The 17,210-nt window shown below is 39.7% G+C and overlaps 2 protein-coding genes across 2 annotated transcripts in view; both read left to right on the top strand.

Moving 5' to 3' along the window:
* The window catches only part of LOC123331684, a 112,872-nt gene that overhangs the window by 18,562 nt on the left and 77,100 nt on the right, over window positions 1-17,210 (top strand). The window contains exon 2 of the mRNA XM_044936471.1: window positions 11,716-11,996. Within this exon, the coding sequence (XP_044792406.1) occupies window positions 11,716-11,996 (281 nt within the window). The remainder of the gene's footprint in view (window positions 1-11,715; window positions 11,997-17,210) is intronic.
* UBQLN2 (ubiquilin 2) lies at window positions 11,993-15,091 on the top strand. The gene has a single exon (XM_025277395.2). The coding sequence runs from the start codon at window positions 12,124-12,126 to the stop codon at window positions 13,996-13,998; it is 1,875 nt and encodes a 624-aa protein (XP_025133180.1). The 5' UTR covers window positions 11,993-12,123; the 3' UTR covers window positions 13,999-15,091.

Here is a 17,210-nt window from a genome sequence, read left to right as displayed (position 1 = left end):
AGTTTTGGCTATACCATCAAAAATTGACCATACATTTGTAAGAGTTCACCTTTCTTAACTGTAGTATCTTTGTTTTATCCTCCAACCATCTACAGACCACAAAGTTTTCCGATAATCATTGCATTCTCTTTGATTTGTACTTGCAAAGTTTTGCTACTGAGTTCAAGCTTGCTCTGCTCACCACACAACAGGCCAATTAACTGAAAAGGGAAGCATTAAAGCAAGGAATAAGACTTTATTCTGAAGGCCAGCCAACCCAGAAGATGTCAGACTAATGTCTCAAAATAACCATCTTGTCTGAGTCTGCATGCCAGGTTCTTTTATAGAACAGAGTGGTGGGTAGTGGGAAGGTGAGGAAGCAAATAAAAAGGCCACTAATCTTGCAAATATCTCCTGGAATGGCAAGCCTCCGGGAATGGATGTGTTAATTTTTCCTTTCCAGTAACCATTCACAGGTTGACAGAGTTCTGAAAAAAGCCATTTCGGTTTAACATTCAAGCAGAGAAACAGGGTACCAGAGGCAGACCATTGTGTATAGACAATATCCTTTTATGAACAAAAGCAGCAGAAAGCAAGATTAAAGTAAAACAAACAGATCCAACATGGAGTCATAATTGGCTCTTTCCTGTAACATTTTCAGTATCTGATGGATTTTTGACTGCAACACTAAAATCCACAAATAAATGTCGTCTACAGATGTCAGTCTGAAGACTTTAGGCTATTTAAAAGTAAATATCCACAGTTTTCTTTAAAATTTACATGTAATTGGAAGGTAATAGCTCTACTTCTGCTTGATTGACTATGCCAAAGCCTGTGACTGTATGGATCACAACAAACTGGAAAATTCTTCAAGAGGTGGGAATACCAGACCACATGACCTGCCTCCTGAGAAATCTGTATACAAGTCAAGAAGCAACAGTTAGAACTGGACATGGAACAACAGACTGGTTCCAAATTCGGAAAGGAGTTCATCAAGGCTGTATATTGTCACCCTGCTTATTTAACTTATATGCAGAGTACATCATGAGAAATGCTGGGCTGGATGAAGCACAGGCTGGAATCAAGATTGCTGAGAGAAATACCAATAACCTCAGATATGCAGATGACACCACCCTTATGGCAGAAAGTGAAGAACTAAAGAGCCTCTTGATGAAAGTGAAAGAGGAGAGTGAAAAAGTTGGCTTAAAGCTCAACATTCAGAAAACGAAGATCATGGCATCTGGTCCCATCACTTCATGGCAAATAGATGGGGAAACAGTGGAAACAGTGACAGATTTTATTTTGGGGGGCTCCAAAATCACTGCAGATGGTGATTGCAGCCATGAAATTAAAAGACACTTGCTCCTTGGAAGAAAAGTAATGACCAACCTAGACAGCATATTAGAAAGCAGAGATGTTACTTTGTCAACAATGGTCCATCTAGTCAAAGCTATGGTTTTTCCAGTAGTCATGTATGGATGTGAGATCTGGACAATAAAAGATGCTGACCACCAAAGAATAGATGCCTTTAAACTGTGGTGTTGGAGAAGACTCTTGAGAGTCTCTTGGACCACAATAATTTCAAACCAGTCAATCCTACAGGAAATCAGTCCTGAATATTTATTGGAAGGACTGATGCTGAAACTCAAGCTCCAATACTTTGGCCACCTGATGAGAAGAACTGACTCATTGGAAAAGACCCTGATGCTGGGAAAGATTGCAAGCAGGAGGAGAAGGGAACGCCAAAAGATGAGATGGTTGGATGGCATCACCGACTCCATGGACATGAGTTTGAGCCAGCTTCAGAAGTTGGTGATGGACAGGGAAGCCTGGTGTGCTTCCATGGGTTCACAAAGAGTCGGGCATGACTGAATGACTGAACTGAACTGATGGCCTCATAATTTTCACAAATACACCATTATAATTAAATCAACTTATGGAATTCTTGTGTTCATGTTATCTTGTTGCTCCTTTCTTAAGTTTCAACTAATTAATGTTGTATTCTCAGTAACTGAGGCATGTTAATTTAACTGCTGAAATGTTCATTTTATTTAGTTGTAATTTAAAACATTAAAATTGATAGATTTTGGAATAAAATGGAAAAAAAAACCATGATATTTAAGTTAAAGACGAGAACTCAAGAAAATGTGCTTTTGGCCAAATGTGTTGAAACAGAGAGTTAGAATAATGGTTACCAGAGGCTGGCAGATAAGGGGAGATGGGGTGATATTGATCAAAGGGTATGAACTTACAAGTTCCAAGGATCTAATTTACACCATGGTGATTATGGTTAATAATGCTATATTGTATATGTGAAAGTTACTAAGAGAGTAGATCTTAAGTGTTCTCTCCACAAACAAGAAAAGGTAATTGTATGATGAAAATAAACTAGAGTGCATGTGCCTTTGTCTTTAGGGGCTTCCCTGGTGACTCAGTGGTAAAAATGTGACTGCCAATGCAGGAGACACAGGTTTGATCCCTGGGCTGAGAAGATCTCCTGGAGAAGGAAATGGAAACCCACTCCAGTATTCTTGCCTGGGAAATCCCTTGGACAGAGGAGTCTGGTGTACAGTCCATGGGGTGTAAAGAGTCAGGAACAACTGAGAAACTGAAAAACAATAGCCCTTCTCTTTGACCAACTTAGCCTGAAGCAAACAGGTATTGGGGAAATTTTCTGAAGACTCTAATAGTTTGTTGAAGTGTTTCAGGCCCTAACTCTGGTCTGTGATTTAATTTGGAAGGATGTTCAAGTAGTTCTACCTACTTGTTTCACTTATGAGGAAAAACAGAGAATCGGCTCAGGGGAAGCTTGCCAGAGACCAACCCAAATGTTATGCTATGGGTGGAGATGCAGTCCCAAATAGGAATCCCTTTGAAATTATAATTCCCTGGAGGAAACAGAAGCCAGGAAGTACATGATCAAATGTGTATTAGAAGGTATGAGAAAGTGTATGAAAAAGTCAGTTAACTATGAAAAGGTTAAAGGAATGACCCAAGAAGAAAAAGAAAATCCAGTCCTTTTTCACGGGTGGCTTGTGCAGGCCTTTAGGAAATATACTAATATAGATCTCTTCACTTCTGAAGGTCAGTGTCCTACTGGGACAGCACTTATTAGTCAATCTTCCCCTGATATTAGGCAAAAACTCCAAAAGTTATAATTTAGCACCCAAACGCCCATGCCCCAATTCCTAAATGTAGCTTTTGGGGTATTCAATAATTGTGACCAAGCTCAGCAGGAAGAGAGAACTCAACGTGAGGAAGGATAGGCCAAGACTAATGAAAAGCTGATAGCTGTTGCTGTCAGCCATGCTTTGTGATCTCAGGACAACCTGAGGGAGCCAAGAACATCCAACTATCTGTATGGAGGTAAGCCCAATAAGAGGGAATGCTACTAATGCAAGTCAATAGGCCACTTGGTCTGAGATTGCCAGAAAGAACTCCCCAGGTTATGCCCAGCCTGCAAACAAATAGGTCATTGTGAGATGGATTGCCCTCACCCCTGAGATGGCCATGCTGGACTACTGAGGCTGCCCAGGGATTCTGGCAGCTTCCCATAACAAGATGTCTATTTCTATCAAGGAGTTCTGGGTAATCTTTGATGTGGCAAGTAAGAAAATTGATTTTTTGATTGATACGGAACTCACTTACTCTGACTTAATTTCTCACGCTGAATCTCTCTCCTCCAAAAGCTGTACTGGGACTGGTGTCAATGGAAAGCCTCACACCCACCATTTTACTTGCCCTCTCATTTGCCAATTTGAGCAGAGGTTGATTTCACATGCCTTTTTAGTTGTACCTGAGTAACCCACCCCACTACTGGGAAGAGACCTTCTGAGATCCCTCAGGGCCATACTCCAGTTAGGAGGCTCTAAGCAAGCCCCTTATCTTGACTCTGACTAAAACAGACCAGCTGGAAAAGCAAGGTCTTATTCCTAGCCATATTCTACAAGCAGTGAACCTTTCAGTATGGGACAAAGAAATCCCTGTAAAGGCCATAAATGCCCAAACTGTAAGAATTAGTCTTAGCCAGAAAATGCTTAACCTAAGAGGAGACAATAGCCCGTAAAGTTGAAAGTGAAAAAGGGTTTACAACCCCTCATAGATAAATTCTTAAGGCATGGCCTCTTAGTGCCCTGCCAGTCTCCATGCAATTCTCTTATTCTGCCAGTTGTTAAGCCAAATGGATTGCTTAGGATGGTTCAAGACCTTAGAGCAGTGAATGCAGTGGTCCCTATATATTTCCTCATGGCCAATCCTTATAGCATATTAACCCAAATCTTAACCCAAATCCCTAAGGATGCTAAATGATTTACTCTACTCAACCTCAAGGATGTCTTCTTTTGGATCCAAGTTCATTTCTTATCACAATGTCTGTTTGCCTTTGAGTGGACTAACCCCAACTCAGGCCAAATGCAACAATATACCTGGACAGTATTGCCTCAGAGCTTTTGGGACAGTCCCACACTTGTTCACCCAGGCCCTAGGAAAGTAACAAAGTGAAATACACCTAAAAGAAAGTGCTATTCTAAAGTATATAGATGATATTTCAATATTTAGTCCCTCCATAGAGACCTCCAGAGAAGGCAATGGCAACCCACTCCAGTACTCTTGCCTGGAAAATCCCGTGGATGGAGGATCCTGGTAGGCTACAGTCCATGTGGTCGCTAAGAGTCGGGCACGACTGAGCAACTTCACTTTCACTTTTCACTTTCATGCATTGGAGAAGGAAATGGCAGCCCACTCCAGTGTTCTTGCCTGGAGAATCCCAGGGACGGCGGAGCCTGGTGGGTTGCCGTCTATGGGGTCGCACAGAGTCAGACACGACTGAAGCGACTTAGCAGCAGCAGCAGCAGCATAGAGACCTCAGATCAAAATACCATTGAAGTTCTTAATTTCCTTGGGACTCAGGGTTAAAGAGCCTCTCAGACATAGGTACAAATCTCAAAGCATTCAGTTAAATACCTGGGATATATTATAAACCCTAGAAGTAGACAGTTATCTCCAAATAGAAAACAAGATATATGAGGCCCAAGCAACCCAAATACAAACAACTCCATACCTTTTGGGCATGTCAGGATTTTGTAGAAATTAAACCTAAGACAAGTCCAGAAAGCTATACAAGAATATGGCAAGAGAGTACAGCCTGCTCTAGGTGACAGTCCCAGTTAAAAACCCTGGGAACTAGGTATTTTTAAAGACCTGGTGGACAGCTGCTCCCAAAATAGAAGGGTCCTTACCATGTCCTGTTGAGCACCCCTACAGCAGTTAAACTCTAAGGAGTCACTAGCTGGGTTCTTCTGTCCAGGATTAAACCTGTCTCCACTGATACGTTACAGGAACCTGAAGTTCCACATTCCAGCTATTTCTGTGAGTCATCCCTTCCTCTGAGTCTCTACAGGACATGGAATTCACAGGATAGCCTGAAAATTCCCAGGTGAGCCACTGCAAGACCTGAAGCTCCTATTCAAAAAGACAAAAGACAAAAAAAAAAACAAAAAACAAAAAACCTTCTTAGACCCTAGGCTAAGTATGCATAGCTACTATTTTCCTTTTGCTCCTAAGTACTTTAATTAACGTACAGAATAATTGATATGCTCTGGTGCATGCATGCTAAGTCACTTCAGTCATCTCCAACTCTTTGCGACCATATGGACTGTAGCCCGCCAGGCTCCTCTGTCAATGAGATTCTCCAGTCAAGAATAATGGAGTGGATTGCTATGCCCTCCTCCAGGGGATATTCCCAACCCAGGGATCAAATCTGCATCTTTTATGTCTCCTGTGTTGGCAGGCTGGTTCTTTACCACTAGTGTCACCTGGGAAGCCCATGCCCTGGGCTTCAGTAGATTCAGATAACTACTGTCTTCTTCACTCTCACCCTTTCTCTTTGAATTCACTGAACTTCTCTGCTCATGCTAGGTGATTTATATATGACCATGATTGGTGTTACTATGAATCTATTAATTGCCTTAGCTTTTCTGGGCAGACTTCCTTTAGCCACAGGATGGGCAGACAACTCTCTGGTTTGCATTGCACAAACTCTTGCTTCCACCACTTGGTTGACAGAATGCTGGATTTGTTTACCCTGAGGTAAGACCATTATGGGTCATAGCGGCCCCATTTTCCATCCCATAAGGAATTTTAAACAAGTTCCTAATGGAAAAATGGTTTTCTACCAAGAACCCAAGGCTCAGGAACAGTAATGTACAGAGTCAGAATTGTTCATTTTCCTACTGAAGAAAATTCTAATGTCTCTTGCCTAACCCTCTCCTTGGAAACAGAAGGAGAATATGAAGTCAAATTGGAAGGATGAAGAATTGGCATTTAAACATCCCAGAGTTTTACAATGGCCCCTCATAAACAAGAATTCTAGTTACCTATTTGCACTCAGACTCTAACTTGCTACCCAATGGAAGAAGGATCCACATTTAAGGAACAGTTATCGTGATGGACATGGATGGAAAGTTTTCAGCATGTAGTTGAAGAACATTTTTAGAACTATAGCATTGAATGGCTAGGTTTTAAAACCTTGGGTGAGTTAGTCTGTTTTGCTCCACCAGGATACATGTTCTTATGTCAGATAGATAAGAAACCATGGCTAATAATTGCCTATGCAATAACTCTACTCTCACACAGTGTATGCTGGGAACTTTGATTACTTTTATCTTAATCCACTTCTTAAATGAATCCAAGCACTGGGCAAGTTCATTAAAACTGTTTACTCAATTAACCTGGTGGCATCCCAGACAGAGGTGCTTATTTCTTTGGGTACATCTTGTTATGATGGTAGGAGGTAGCTGCCCACCAACATGTTCTTCAAAATTTATCTCTTACTCTCACTGCTATAACTAATACTGCTAATTCTCTTACTAATTTACAGAAGTCTCTAGATTGTCTGTTCAAGGTGACACTTGACAACCATCTGGCCCTGGATTATCTGTTGGCAGAACAGGGAGGAGTATGTGCAATTGCCAACACTTCTTTTTGCACATACATTAACACCTCTTTCTAAGTAGAGACCAACACTGAGAAAACTCAACAAACCACCTGGCTTCAACAATTAACCATCAATCCTTGCAATTCAGTATGGGCTAGGAAATTGAAAACTGGTTCTCTAACTTGTTCTCCTTGATCCCAAAAGGTATTAAAAACTTTATTATGGGAGGTTTCCATTTTCTTATAACCTTCCTTTTCTCAGCCATACTGCTTTATGTTATATTTTGCCTAGTGCTTTCTTGTCTTCCATACTATTGCAAATCTGCAACTAATACCTTTCAGTCCAAGAAGGAGGTCTGGGACAAACAGGTTCAGACCTTCCATTTTAGACATAGAGAAATACACTAAATTTTAAGCCCGAGATGAACAAAGATATGCTGACCTTGTATAACCAGATTCCTACCCTTGCTTGAGCCTCTGGTTATAATAGTCTTTAACCAGTCTTCAGCCCCAGCTTCTCTAATCTAATTATTTAGTTTGTTTTCTCTAGGACATCACAGGACAATGCAGGTGATGCACAGGTGATGCAGGGACTCCAGCCACTCCCCACAGCAGATACTGCTGAAATAACAATAGAAATCACTATGGGGCCAATTTAAAGAGACAGGGTGAGAGCTCTGTGACCCCAGCTAGGTAGGATCTATGAGCCCCCGACTAGCTTGAAGAAGCTACAGAAGACAGACTTTCACTTTTCATTCTCCCAATAAATATTTCATGGCATCTATGTCTCTCAAGGGGGATTTGAGGCAAGAAGTAGCAGCCCCTACACTAGGGTAAAGTGATTGGAGATTCATTCCCTGTGAACCAAAACTCAAAAATATCAGTAGCAGGACAATTGAGAGAGGAAGCTGGGCCTTGCCCAGATAGAAGATAAGAAACCACATATTTCTCATTCTTGAAGTCATGGGACCTCAACAACTATACATTCACAGAAAATCTTCTTGGAGTTCGGAAGAGTTGCCAAGAATTCGGAAGTGATGCCAAGCTACTTATAGGCTTCTTTGGTGGAACCCATCTTGTATAAGCAATGTGTGTGCACACATGGGAGGATCCCAAGATATACCAAATATGAACTTTGAACCAGGCAAATCAAAATGAGTGGCCAAAGGAAACCCAGAAGAAATGCCCCATAAAAACAATCCACACTATCACGAAAGCATGACTCTGCAATTCTCTCTCTCTTGGAGTCTGCCTGTGTGTCTATACACATGTACTGTGCTCTTTTTTCCACCTACCTAAGCACTTTACTTATTTCACTACTTTCTGTCCTTGTGGAAATTCTTTTTAGCAAAGCCAAAGAGCCAGGACCTTGTCACTGACAATTTGTCCAGTGGCTAGGGATTCTGTGCTCTCACTGCTGTAACCCAACATCAGTCTCCAGTTGAGAACCAAAGACTCACTTCAATCCGTTGCAAGTTGAAACCACCTGAGATCTATCTGATTATGTTGCAATGGTAATCATTTTTCATTATATAGATATATCAAATCAATGAGTTGTACACTTTAAATTTACACAGTGTTATATATCAATTCAGAGAAGGCAATAGCACCCCACTCCAGTACTCTTGCCTGGAAAATCCCATGGACAGAGGAGCCTGGTAGGCTGCAGTCCATGAGGTCGCTGAGGGTCGGACACGACTGAGCAACTTCACTTTCGCTTTTCACTTTTCATGCATTGGAGAAGGAAATGGCAACCCACTCCAGTGTTCTTACCTTGAGAATCCCAGGGATGGGGGAGCCAGGTGGGCTGCCATCTATGGGGTCGCACAGAGTCGGACATGACTGAAGCGACTTAGCAGCAGCAGCATATATCAATTATATCTCAATGAATCTGAGGTGGAGGGAGAAAACAATGGCCAAAATAACACTAAATCTGTATTTACTGAGCCCAAACTGTGGTCCACCTCCATCTCCCATGGGGAGAATCTCTTTGACAAAGTCTTTCAACTTCTCAGATACTACCCTCTATGGAAGAATTCAGGATGCTTGCTATTTGACTATTTATTGTTATTTCTGCTCTCTAAGAAAAAGTTTACAGTAGGGGAAAGAAAAGAAATATGCTTATAAGAGAATTCAAGAAGAGAGTATGTTTCTGCTCCTATTCTTTGCTCCTATGTTTTGCTGTATTCTTTGGTGAGAGACTTTTAAGAGAATCACTTAATTATAATAGTTTATCTATTTAACTTGTTCTTCAAAGAACTTCTTAGATTTTCTTAACACATTTTATTTTTTGAATTTGTTAATTCATTAATGTTTGATTTTATCACTTTGTAGCCATCACCCTGCTTCTCTCTTTACTCTTTTTTTTTTTGGTCCTCTCTATTTGAATATCTAATTAATTTATTGTCTATTCTTTGGAAGTTAAGATCTTTGAGTGCATAAATTTGACTCTGAGTTCATTTACATAGTACCCAGTAAATCAAATACCATTAAATTGAAGCTTGGTAAGAATGCAGATTTCTGAGCACCATTTATATTTTGATAGGTTTGGAGTGGGGTCTAGAAATCTGTATTTTTAAATGAGATCCTCAGATCACACATAGGGAAATCCCATCGTATTATGAACGTTTATGTTCTCATTACTACTATTTTTATTACTACTATTTTCTTAAATTCACTCTAAGAACTTTCACTTGTACTTTGTCCCCAAAGTGTTTAATTCTGTTTTAATTTTCAAGTGGTTGAGTTTTTCATTCACACTTTCATTAATGTCGAGTTTTATTCTACTGAGATCAAAGAAGATGACCTGTGATATTTGCTTAATTTTTTCTTTTTTTTTTGAAAATTAAAAATCTAAAAAACACAGCAGTTTAATCAAAAAATGTCCCTATCACCTAGAATTAACTCTTGCTTTTTTGCCATATTTGCTTCCATATAAAAGAGGAAATACATTTTTAGTGATTTAATTAAATTTCCTTTTAATTACTGTCCTGTGTACTATTTGATTCCCTCTTCCTCATGGGTGCAAATTTATGGTATGAACCATTCTAGTATATTTTCAATAGCTTTATCTATCTATCTATCTATATATATATATATACACACACACACCATAGAGTGTTGTTCTATTTAATTAGGTTTTTGAGATCTACATATATAAATTTATTTAGATCTAGTTCATTCCCTTTATCTTCTGTGTTCTAATATTAATCACACTATATTAATACATTCCCCTCTTGATAGACATCACATACCTATTTTTTTTTTCTTGAGGGTTACTAAAGCATTTGTGTCCTAATGCTTCAAATGCTATTAAATGCTGGCAGAAAACTAGGGGGAAAAGTACTTTTTTGCATGGTATAAACCAGAATTAGAAATTTATACATAAATTTGAAGTTATTTGTTCTATTATTCAAGTGCTAGATCTTTATTTCTTCTACTTAATCTGTAATTAAGTTAGACAAATATGTTAATAGCTGCCACTACTATTGTATGCCTGTCAATTTCTACCTATAACTTCCCACCAAAATAACTTCTCATTTTTTAAAATTGTAAAGGCAGAGCATACTTATAAAAGCTGTCAGAAAATTAATACTTTTATTTTTAAAAAGGAACAATTATTCATAATTTCAGTACCAAGTAATAACCACCATTAACATACTGGTGTATAGTGTTTCAGGGTTCTTTTTACACATTCACCATCTTTAAAGACAGTTTACACATACTAACTGCTTAGAAATAGTTTTAAAATAAAAATATACTTGCTGTATTTTTTGGTATTGAGACATAATGATTGTATAATTTCTAACTGTACAGAAATATAAATATAAAGCTGACAGTGAAAATACTATGTACTTTCCCTATTTCATGTACAGTTTGTATCATACAAATAACCACTTATTTTTTAAAGAGTGCATATTTGTATGGTAATATAATATATCTGACCAATCCTGTGTAAAGATATACTGATTATCTTTTTTTTTTAAATTTTATTTTATTTTTAAACTTTACGTAACTGTATTAGTTTTGCCAAATATCAAAATGAATCCGCCACAGGTATACATGTGTTCCCCATCCTGAACCCTCCTCCCTCCCTGATTATCTTTTAAAATAATTTTTTGAACGCTGTAGTGCATGTACATTTTTTACATATGTATTTTTGAATCCTTATCCAATTATTTTCATAGATGAGGTCTCTAAATGAGGCACTTCCAAATAAAGGTGGAAATATTTAAAATATTGATATATATGTTAAAATTGCCTTATACAACCTACACTTCAAAATTAACATTAGAGGACATTTTCTCAGTTCTCTCTCTCCTGAAGATAAGGCCTATTATTATTTTTCATCTTTTCCAATATAAGACAGAGGAAGAATCTCATTGTTTCAATTTAATGTCTTTGCTTGCCAGTGAGCTTAATCATTCTTTCATATGCCCATTGGCCATTTGCATTTCTTTTGTAAAATGCAGGCTCCTGCTCAGTTCTCTTCCCTTCTAAGGGTAGTGTTCACCTTTCCCTTTTTGCTTTGTCAGTGCTCTTTATTTTTCATTTTTGATCTTTTAATTGGGGTCGGTTCGATTCAGGCTTTCACCTGTTCACTTTACTGCTTAATGGAATATATATATGTATATATATATATTTTTTCCATTAGCTTTTAATGTCCTTTATAGAAGCTGGCTTCCCTTCCTCTCTTTCTTTCCCTCTCTTTTCGCTTGTCTGCTGTTGTCCTTTCGTTTCTTTCTCTCTGTTTCTCTCCCTTATTTTCTTTTTTTACTACATAAGTTTTTAATTTTGACCGAGTTGCATCTATCATTCTGGGCCTGGCGCCGCCTCAGTAGGGGGGGCAGCGGGGAGGAGAGCGCGGAGCTGGGGGAGGGGAAGGGGCGGGGAGGAGAGGGCGGAGCAGTTGCAGAAGCTGCTGGGAGAGCGCGCGGTGGGATCACACGGCGGCCCGGCGGCGGCGGCGGCGGCGGCGGCGGCGGCGGCGGCCCAGAGACCGGAGCGCCGAGACCGCGGACCGCGGCCTACACGGAGCCTTCTTTTCACCGGAGGACCAGTGATCTGCAGTCTTCAACACAGAGGTACCGTGCTCCGCGCTCCCCGCCCGGTCCGGCCCAACCTGCAGTGGCAGTGCCTCCTTCTTTCCTCTCTCTCTCTCTCTCTCGCCTGCCGGCGCCTTCCCTGACTGCCTGCGTCACCGCGGCCGCCATGGCTGAGAATGGCGAGAGCAGCGGCCCCCCGCGCCCCTCCCGCGGCTCTGCTGCGGCCCAAGGCCCAGCCTCTACCCAGACCGAGCCCAAAATCATCAAAGTCACTGTGAAGACCCCCAAAGAGAAAGAGGAGTTCGCAGTGCCCGAGAACAGCTCAGTCCAGCAGTTTAAGGAAGCGATTTCGAAACGCTTCAAATCCCAAACAGATCAGTTAGTGCTGATTTTTGCCGGAAAAATCTTAAAAGATCAAGATACCTTGATCCAGCATGGCATCCATGATGGACTGACTGTTCACCTTGTCATCAAAAGCCAGAACCGACCTCAGGGCCAGTCCACACAGCCTAGTAATGCCGCGGGAACTAATACTACCACCGCGTCGACTCCCAGGAGTAACTCCACACCTATTTCCACAAATAGCAACCCGTTTGGTTTGGGGAGCCTTGGAGGACTTGGAGGCCTTAGCAGCCTGGGCTTGAGCTCGACTAACTTCTCTGAGCTCCAGAACCAGATGCAGCAGCAGCTCTTGTCCAGCCCTGAGATGATGATCCAAATCATGGAAAATCCCTTTGTTCAGAGCATGCTTTCGAATCCTGATCTGATGAGGCAGCTCATTATGGCCAATCCACAGATGCAGCAATTGATTCAAAGAAACCCAGAAATCAGTCACCTGCTAAACAACCCAGATATAATGAGGCAGACCCTCGAAATCGCCAGGAATCCAGCTATGATGCAGGAAATGATGAGAAATCAAGACCTGGCTCTCAGCAATCTTGAAAGCATCCCAGGTGGCTACAATGCTTTACGGCGCATGTACACTGACATTCAAGAACCCATGCTTAATGCCGCACAAGAGCAGTTTGGTGGTAACCCATTTGCTTCCGTGGGGAGCAGTTCCTCTTCTGGGGAAGGTACACAACCTTCCCGCACAGAAAATCGTGATCCACTACCCAATCCCTGGGCGCCACCACCGGCTACCCAGAGTTCTGCGACCACTAGCACAACAACTAGCAGTGGCAGTGGATCTGGCAGTAGCTCCAGCAGTGCTACCGGAAACACAGTGGCTGCAGCCAATTATGTCGCCAGTATCTTCAGCACCCCAGGAATGCAGAGCTTGCTGCAACAGATAACGGAAAACCCCCAGCTGATCCAGAATATGCTGTCTGCACCATATATGAGAAGCATGATGCAGTCTCTGAGCCAGAATCCAGATTTGGCTGCACAGATGATGCTGAATAGCCCTGTGTTTACTACAAATCCTCAGCTGCAGGAGCAGATGCGTCCACAGCTCCCTACTTTTTTACAGCAGATGCAGAATCCAGACACGCTATCGGCCATGTCAAACCCAAGAGCAATGCAGGCTTTAATGCAGATCCAGCAGGGGCTACAGACATTAGCCACTGAAGCTCCTGGCCTCATTCCAAGCTTCACTCCAGGTGTGGGGGTGGGGGTGCTGGGAACAGCTATAGGCCCTGTAGGCCCAGTCACACCCATAGGCCCCATTGGCCCCATAGTCCCGTTTACTCCCATAGGCCCCATTGGGCCCATAGGACCCACTGGCCCTGCAGGTCCCCCTGGCTCCACTGGCACAGGCGCACCCCCTGGGCCTACTGTGTCTAGCTCTGCACCCAGTGAAACCACGAGCCCAATATCGGAATCTGGACCCAACCAGCAGTTCATTCAGCAAATGGTGCAGGCTCTGGCTGGTGCAAATCCTCCGCAGCTGCCAAATCCAGAAGTCAGATTTCAACAACAACTGGAACAACTCAACGCAATGGGCTTCTTAAACCGGGAAGCAAACTTGCAGGCTCTAATAGCAACAGGAGGCGACATCAATGCAGCCATTGAGAGGCTGCTGGGCTCCCAGCCATCGTAATTACATTTCTGTACCTTGAAAAAATGTATCTTATTTTTGATAATGGCTCTTAAATCTTTAAACACACACAAAATTGTGCTTTACTTTCAGTTTGATTCTTTCAACTTTGTCTAGTTATAAATTTAATATGCATTTTAAGGTGGAGTCCTTTCCTCCCTCTTTGTTTCCTCCCTCCCTCTCTCCTTCCTTCCCTCCCTTCCTCTGTTTTGAATGGTGAGAATCAATGCTGTTTTACTCAAAGGTGTTGCATGCAAACACTTCTTTATTCTGCATTTATTGTGATTTTTGGAAACAGATATCAACGTTTACAGTTGGGTGAACAAGTTTTGTCCTACAGATGTCCAATTTATTTGCATTAAACATTAGCCTATGATAGTAATTTAATGTAGAATGAAAATATTAAAAACAGAAACAGATTAATTGAAGCTCTATAATTTGTGGTACAATATTGTGACTTTGGCATGTATTTTTGCTAGCAAAATGCTGTAAGATTTATACTATTTGATCTTTTTTTGATATATTTATACACAGTACAGTAAGCACAATTGGAACTGTACATCTCGATAAATTGCAGCAGAATCTCTGAGCAGATATGTATAACCAAAATGAGAAAGAATATAAGAAATATTTCTGGAGCTTGGTATATCTCACAATTTTGTAGAATCTTACAGCATCTTTGATAAACTTCTCAGTGAAAATGTTGATTAGGTAAGTTCAGTTAAAATATAGTAGAAATGTTTATCCTGGTATCTCTAAGTATACATTTAATTGTACAGAAAACAGTGTGATGTGTCAACATTTGCAAATTGTATATGAACTTAATCTTAGTGCAGCCTGAAGGGTCAGTATAGTAATGCCAGGAAAGTGCTTTTTTAAGACTTCCTTCTCAGCTTCTCCCATAAAGAGATCCCAATACGCATTTTGATTTGTAATTGGAAATGTAACTTTCACTGAAAGTGTCATGTGATGTTTGCATTACTTTTAACTGCTGTGTATAAAGAAAACTGTATCTTTTGACTCCATCAGTTATTTCTCTTGTGCACAGGGAAAATGCATTAAAAATGACTAAAAAAATAAAAAATGAATAAATTTTTTTCTTTTTGCCTTTTGTCCATAGGATCATGTTTAGAAGGATTGCCCAACCCAAGGATTATATAAATCTTGTCCTGTATTTCTCTAATTTTAATGGTTTCATTTTTTTTAAATTTTATTTTATTTTTAAACTTTAAAAATGGTTTCATTTTTTATAAAAAAAAAAGTACCTTTGCCCTATCTGGAATTATTTTGGTGGATAGATTTACGTATTTTACCATTTTTCCCTCAAGTTTAGACTGTTTTTACCTAGTATTTATTTCATTGTCCACATTCCCCCTCCATTTGAAATGTCATACACACACACACACACACTTTATTCTGTTTGAATTCTCTTTAGTACCACTGAACATAGTAGCCCCAGTACACCAGCCTGTAGTTATTGAGTTAGAAATATGACTTCATATCTCTTAGGGCACATCCTCCTTTTGATCTCTTTTATTTTTATTTTTCACAATTTTCTACTGATTCCAACATGTTTATATTACCAGATGAACTTTATAGTTACTAGATGGCCACTCCCCCCAAATAAATTGGTAATTTGGTTAGGATTGTCTTAAATTGATAGGATAGTGAGAAGTACAGAATTACAATGCTTTTCATAAACATGATATATTGCCTCATTAAAAAAAAACAAACAAACACTTTTTACATCCTTCAAGAGTTTTATTTATTTAAGCCCCATATAATTTGTAATAAATATATTCCTAGTAATACAGATATATAGGAAACAATTCTGGAGTTGGGAGTTCTTAGTATGTTACCCATGTTGTGCATTTTTGCTTTATAAGGGAAGAATGTATTTTCATAGATTAGTTTTAAGTTGACAGTTTACTGAAATCTATTAAAAGGTTTTCAGTTGATCCTTTTGAGTGTTTTCTGGTAATCAATCATACCAATGGAAAATTTATAATGATAGATTATTTTCAAAATTTATAACATAGATTCTAACAGCATGGGTTAAACAATTTGTGCTAAAGAAAAAATTAGTGGCAGTGACATTCTTGTATTATTTCTCATTTTAACCAGACTATGTTTGCTGCAGCAGTTCTAAATTGCATTTTTGAAAAACCATTTCCCTGGGACATGGTCTAATAAGTTTGCAAAATGCTGTATACTATAGCCCCTCTTGGACAGTCATTATGTAGTAAATTTTGACCTAGTATTATTTTCTTAAAAGGAGTATGTTCTTCAGTTTAAAAGAGTAACAACTATTTAAACTTTTACCTAACTCAACATTGTCTAAACTTACTTGAGTAAAGAACTACTTTTTCCCTTTTAAACACAATAACATCCGGCATATCAATATTGCTTAGAACACCAACTGAGGAAATGGTGTTTTATTATTTCACTGCTGTATGAAGCTGTGTGTTTATGGTAATTATAATAACAAAGTCTTCCACAGTAAATTAAAAAAATTATGACATGAATGATTTTATACATCAAATCGTATCAGTACAAAAATAAGCCAATAACATAGAAAATAGCAGTAAATCAATAGCCATAGGAAAAAGTGGATGGATGTTTTCTGAGGCCTGGCTCAGATAATTTAGCAGGTAAAATTCTTTCAGGCGTTGAAGGAATTACTCTTGCCAAATGTTTCTCTGCCTTTTAATACGTTTTGTTTTCTCCCTGAAAAAGTCCACGTCTTTTAATATATTAATGCTATTTTTTGTTGTATTTTTGCTTTCCAGTTTATTAATTCTTATTTGTAACTCTACTCCCTCTTTTAAAAATTTTTTATACTGTTCTTCCTCCATCTCTTACATGATATAATTTCGTCTTATTATCTTACAAGTTCATTTTATAGGTTCTGTTTTTGTTTTGGGTTTTCTGTATTTACTATTAATTCATAATTTATCCATTTATTCATCATTGAATAAGAAGGGGATATCCTAACCTGCTTTCTGTCCCTCCAATAAGAGTGGGGTAATTATCTTATGCTTTCATTATTTAAGTGGTTGTCACCCCCTCCCTAAGCTTACACTAGATGGCTAAATGGTGTAAGTTTATAGTACTGACTTTGTGATCCAGCGGGATGAAGTAGTGGGGAGGGAGATAGGCTCAGGGGCAATCCCAGCAGGAAAGGTTCACCTTAAGATCGCATTCCTCATTTGTTC

Source organism: Bubalus bubalis, chromosome X, assembly GCF_019923935.1.
Source record: "Bubalus bubalis isolate 160015118507 breed Murrah chromosome X, NDDB_SH_1, whole genome shotgun sequence".
Taxonomy (NCBI): domain Eukaryota; kingdom Metazoa; phylum Chordata; class Mammalia; order Artiodactyla; family Bovidae; genus Bubalus; species Bubalus bubalis.
Note: the sequence above shows the minus strand (reverse complement) of the source record. Positions and strands in the feature narration are given on the sequence as shown.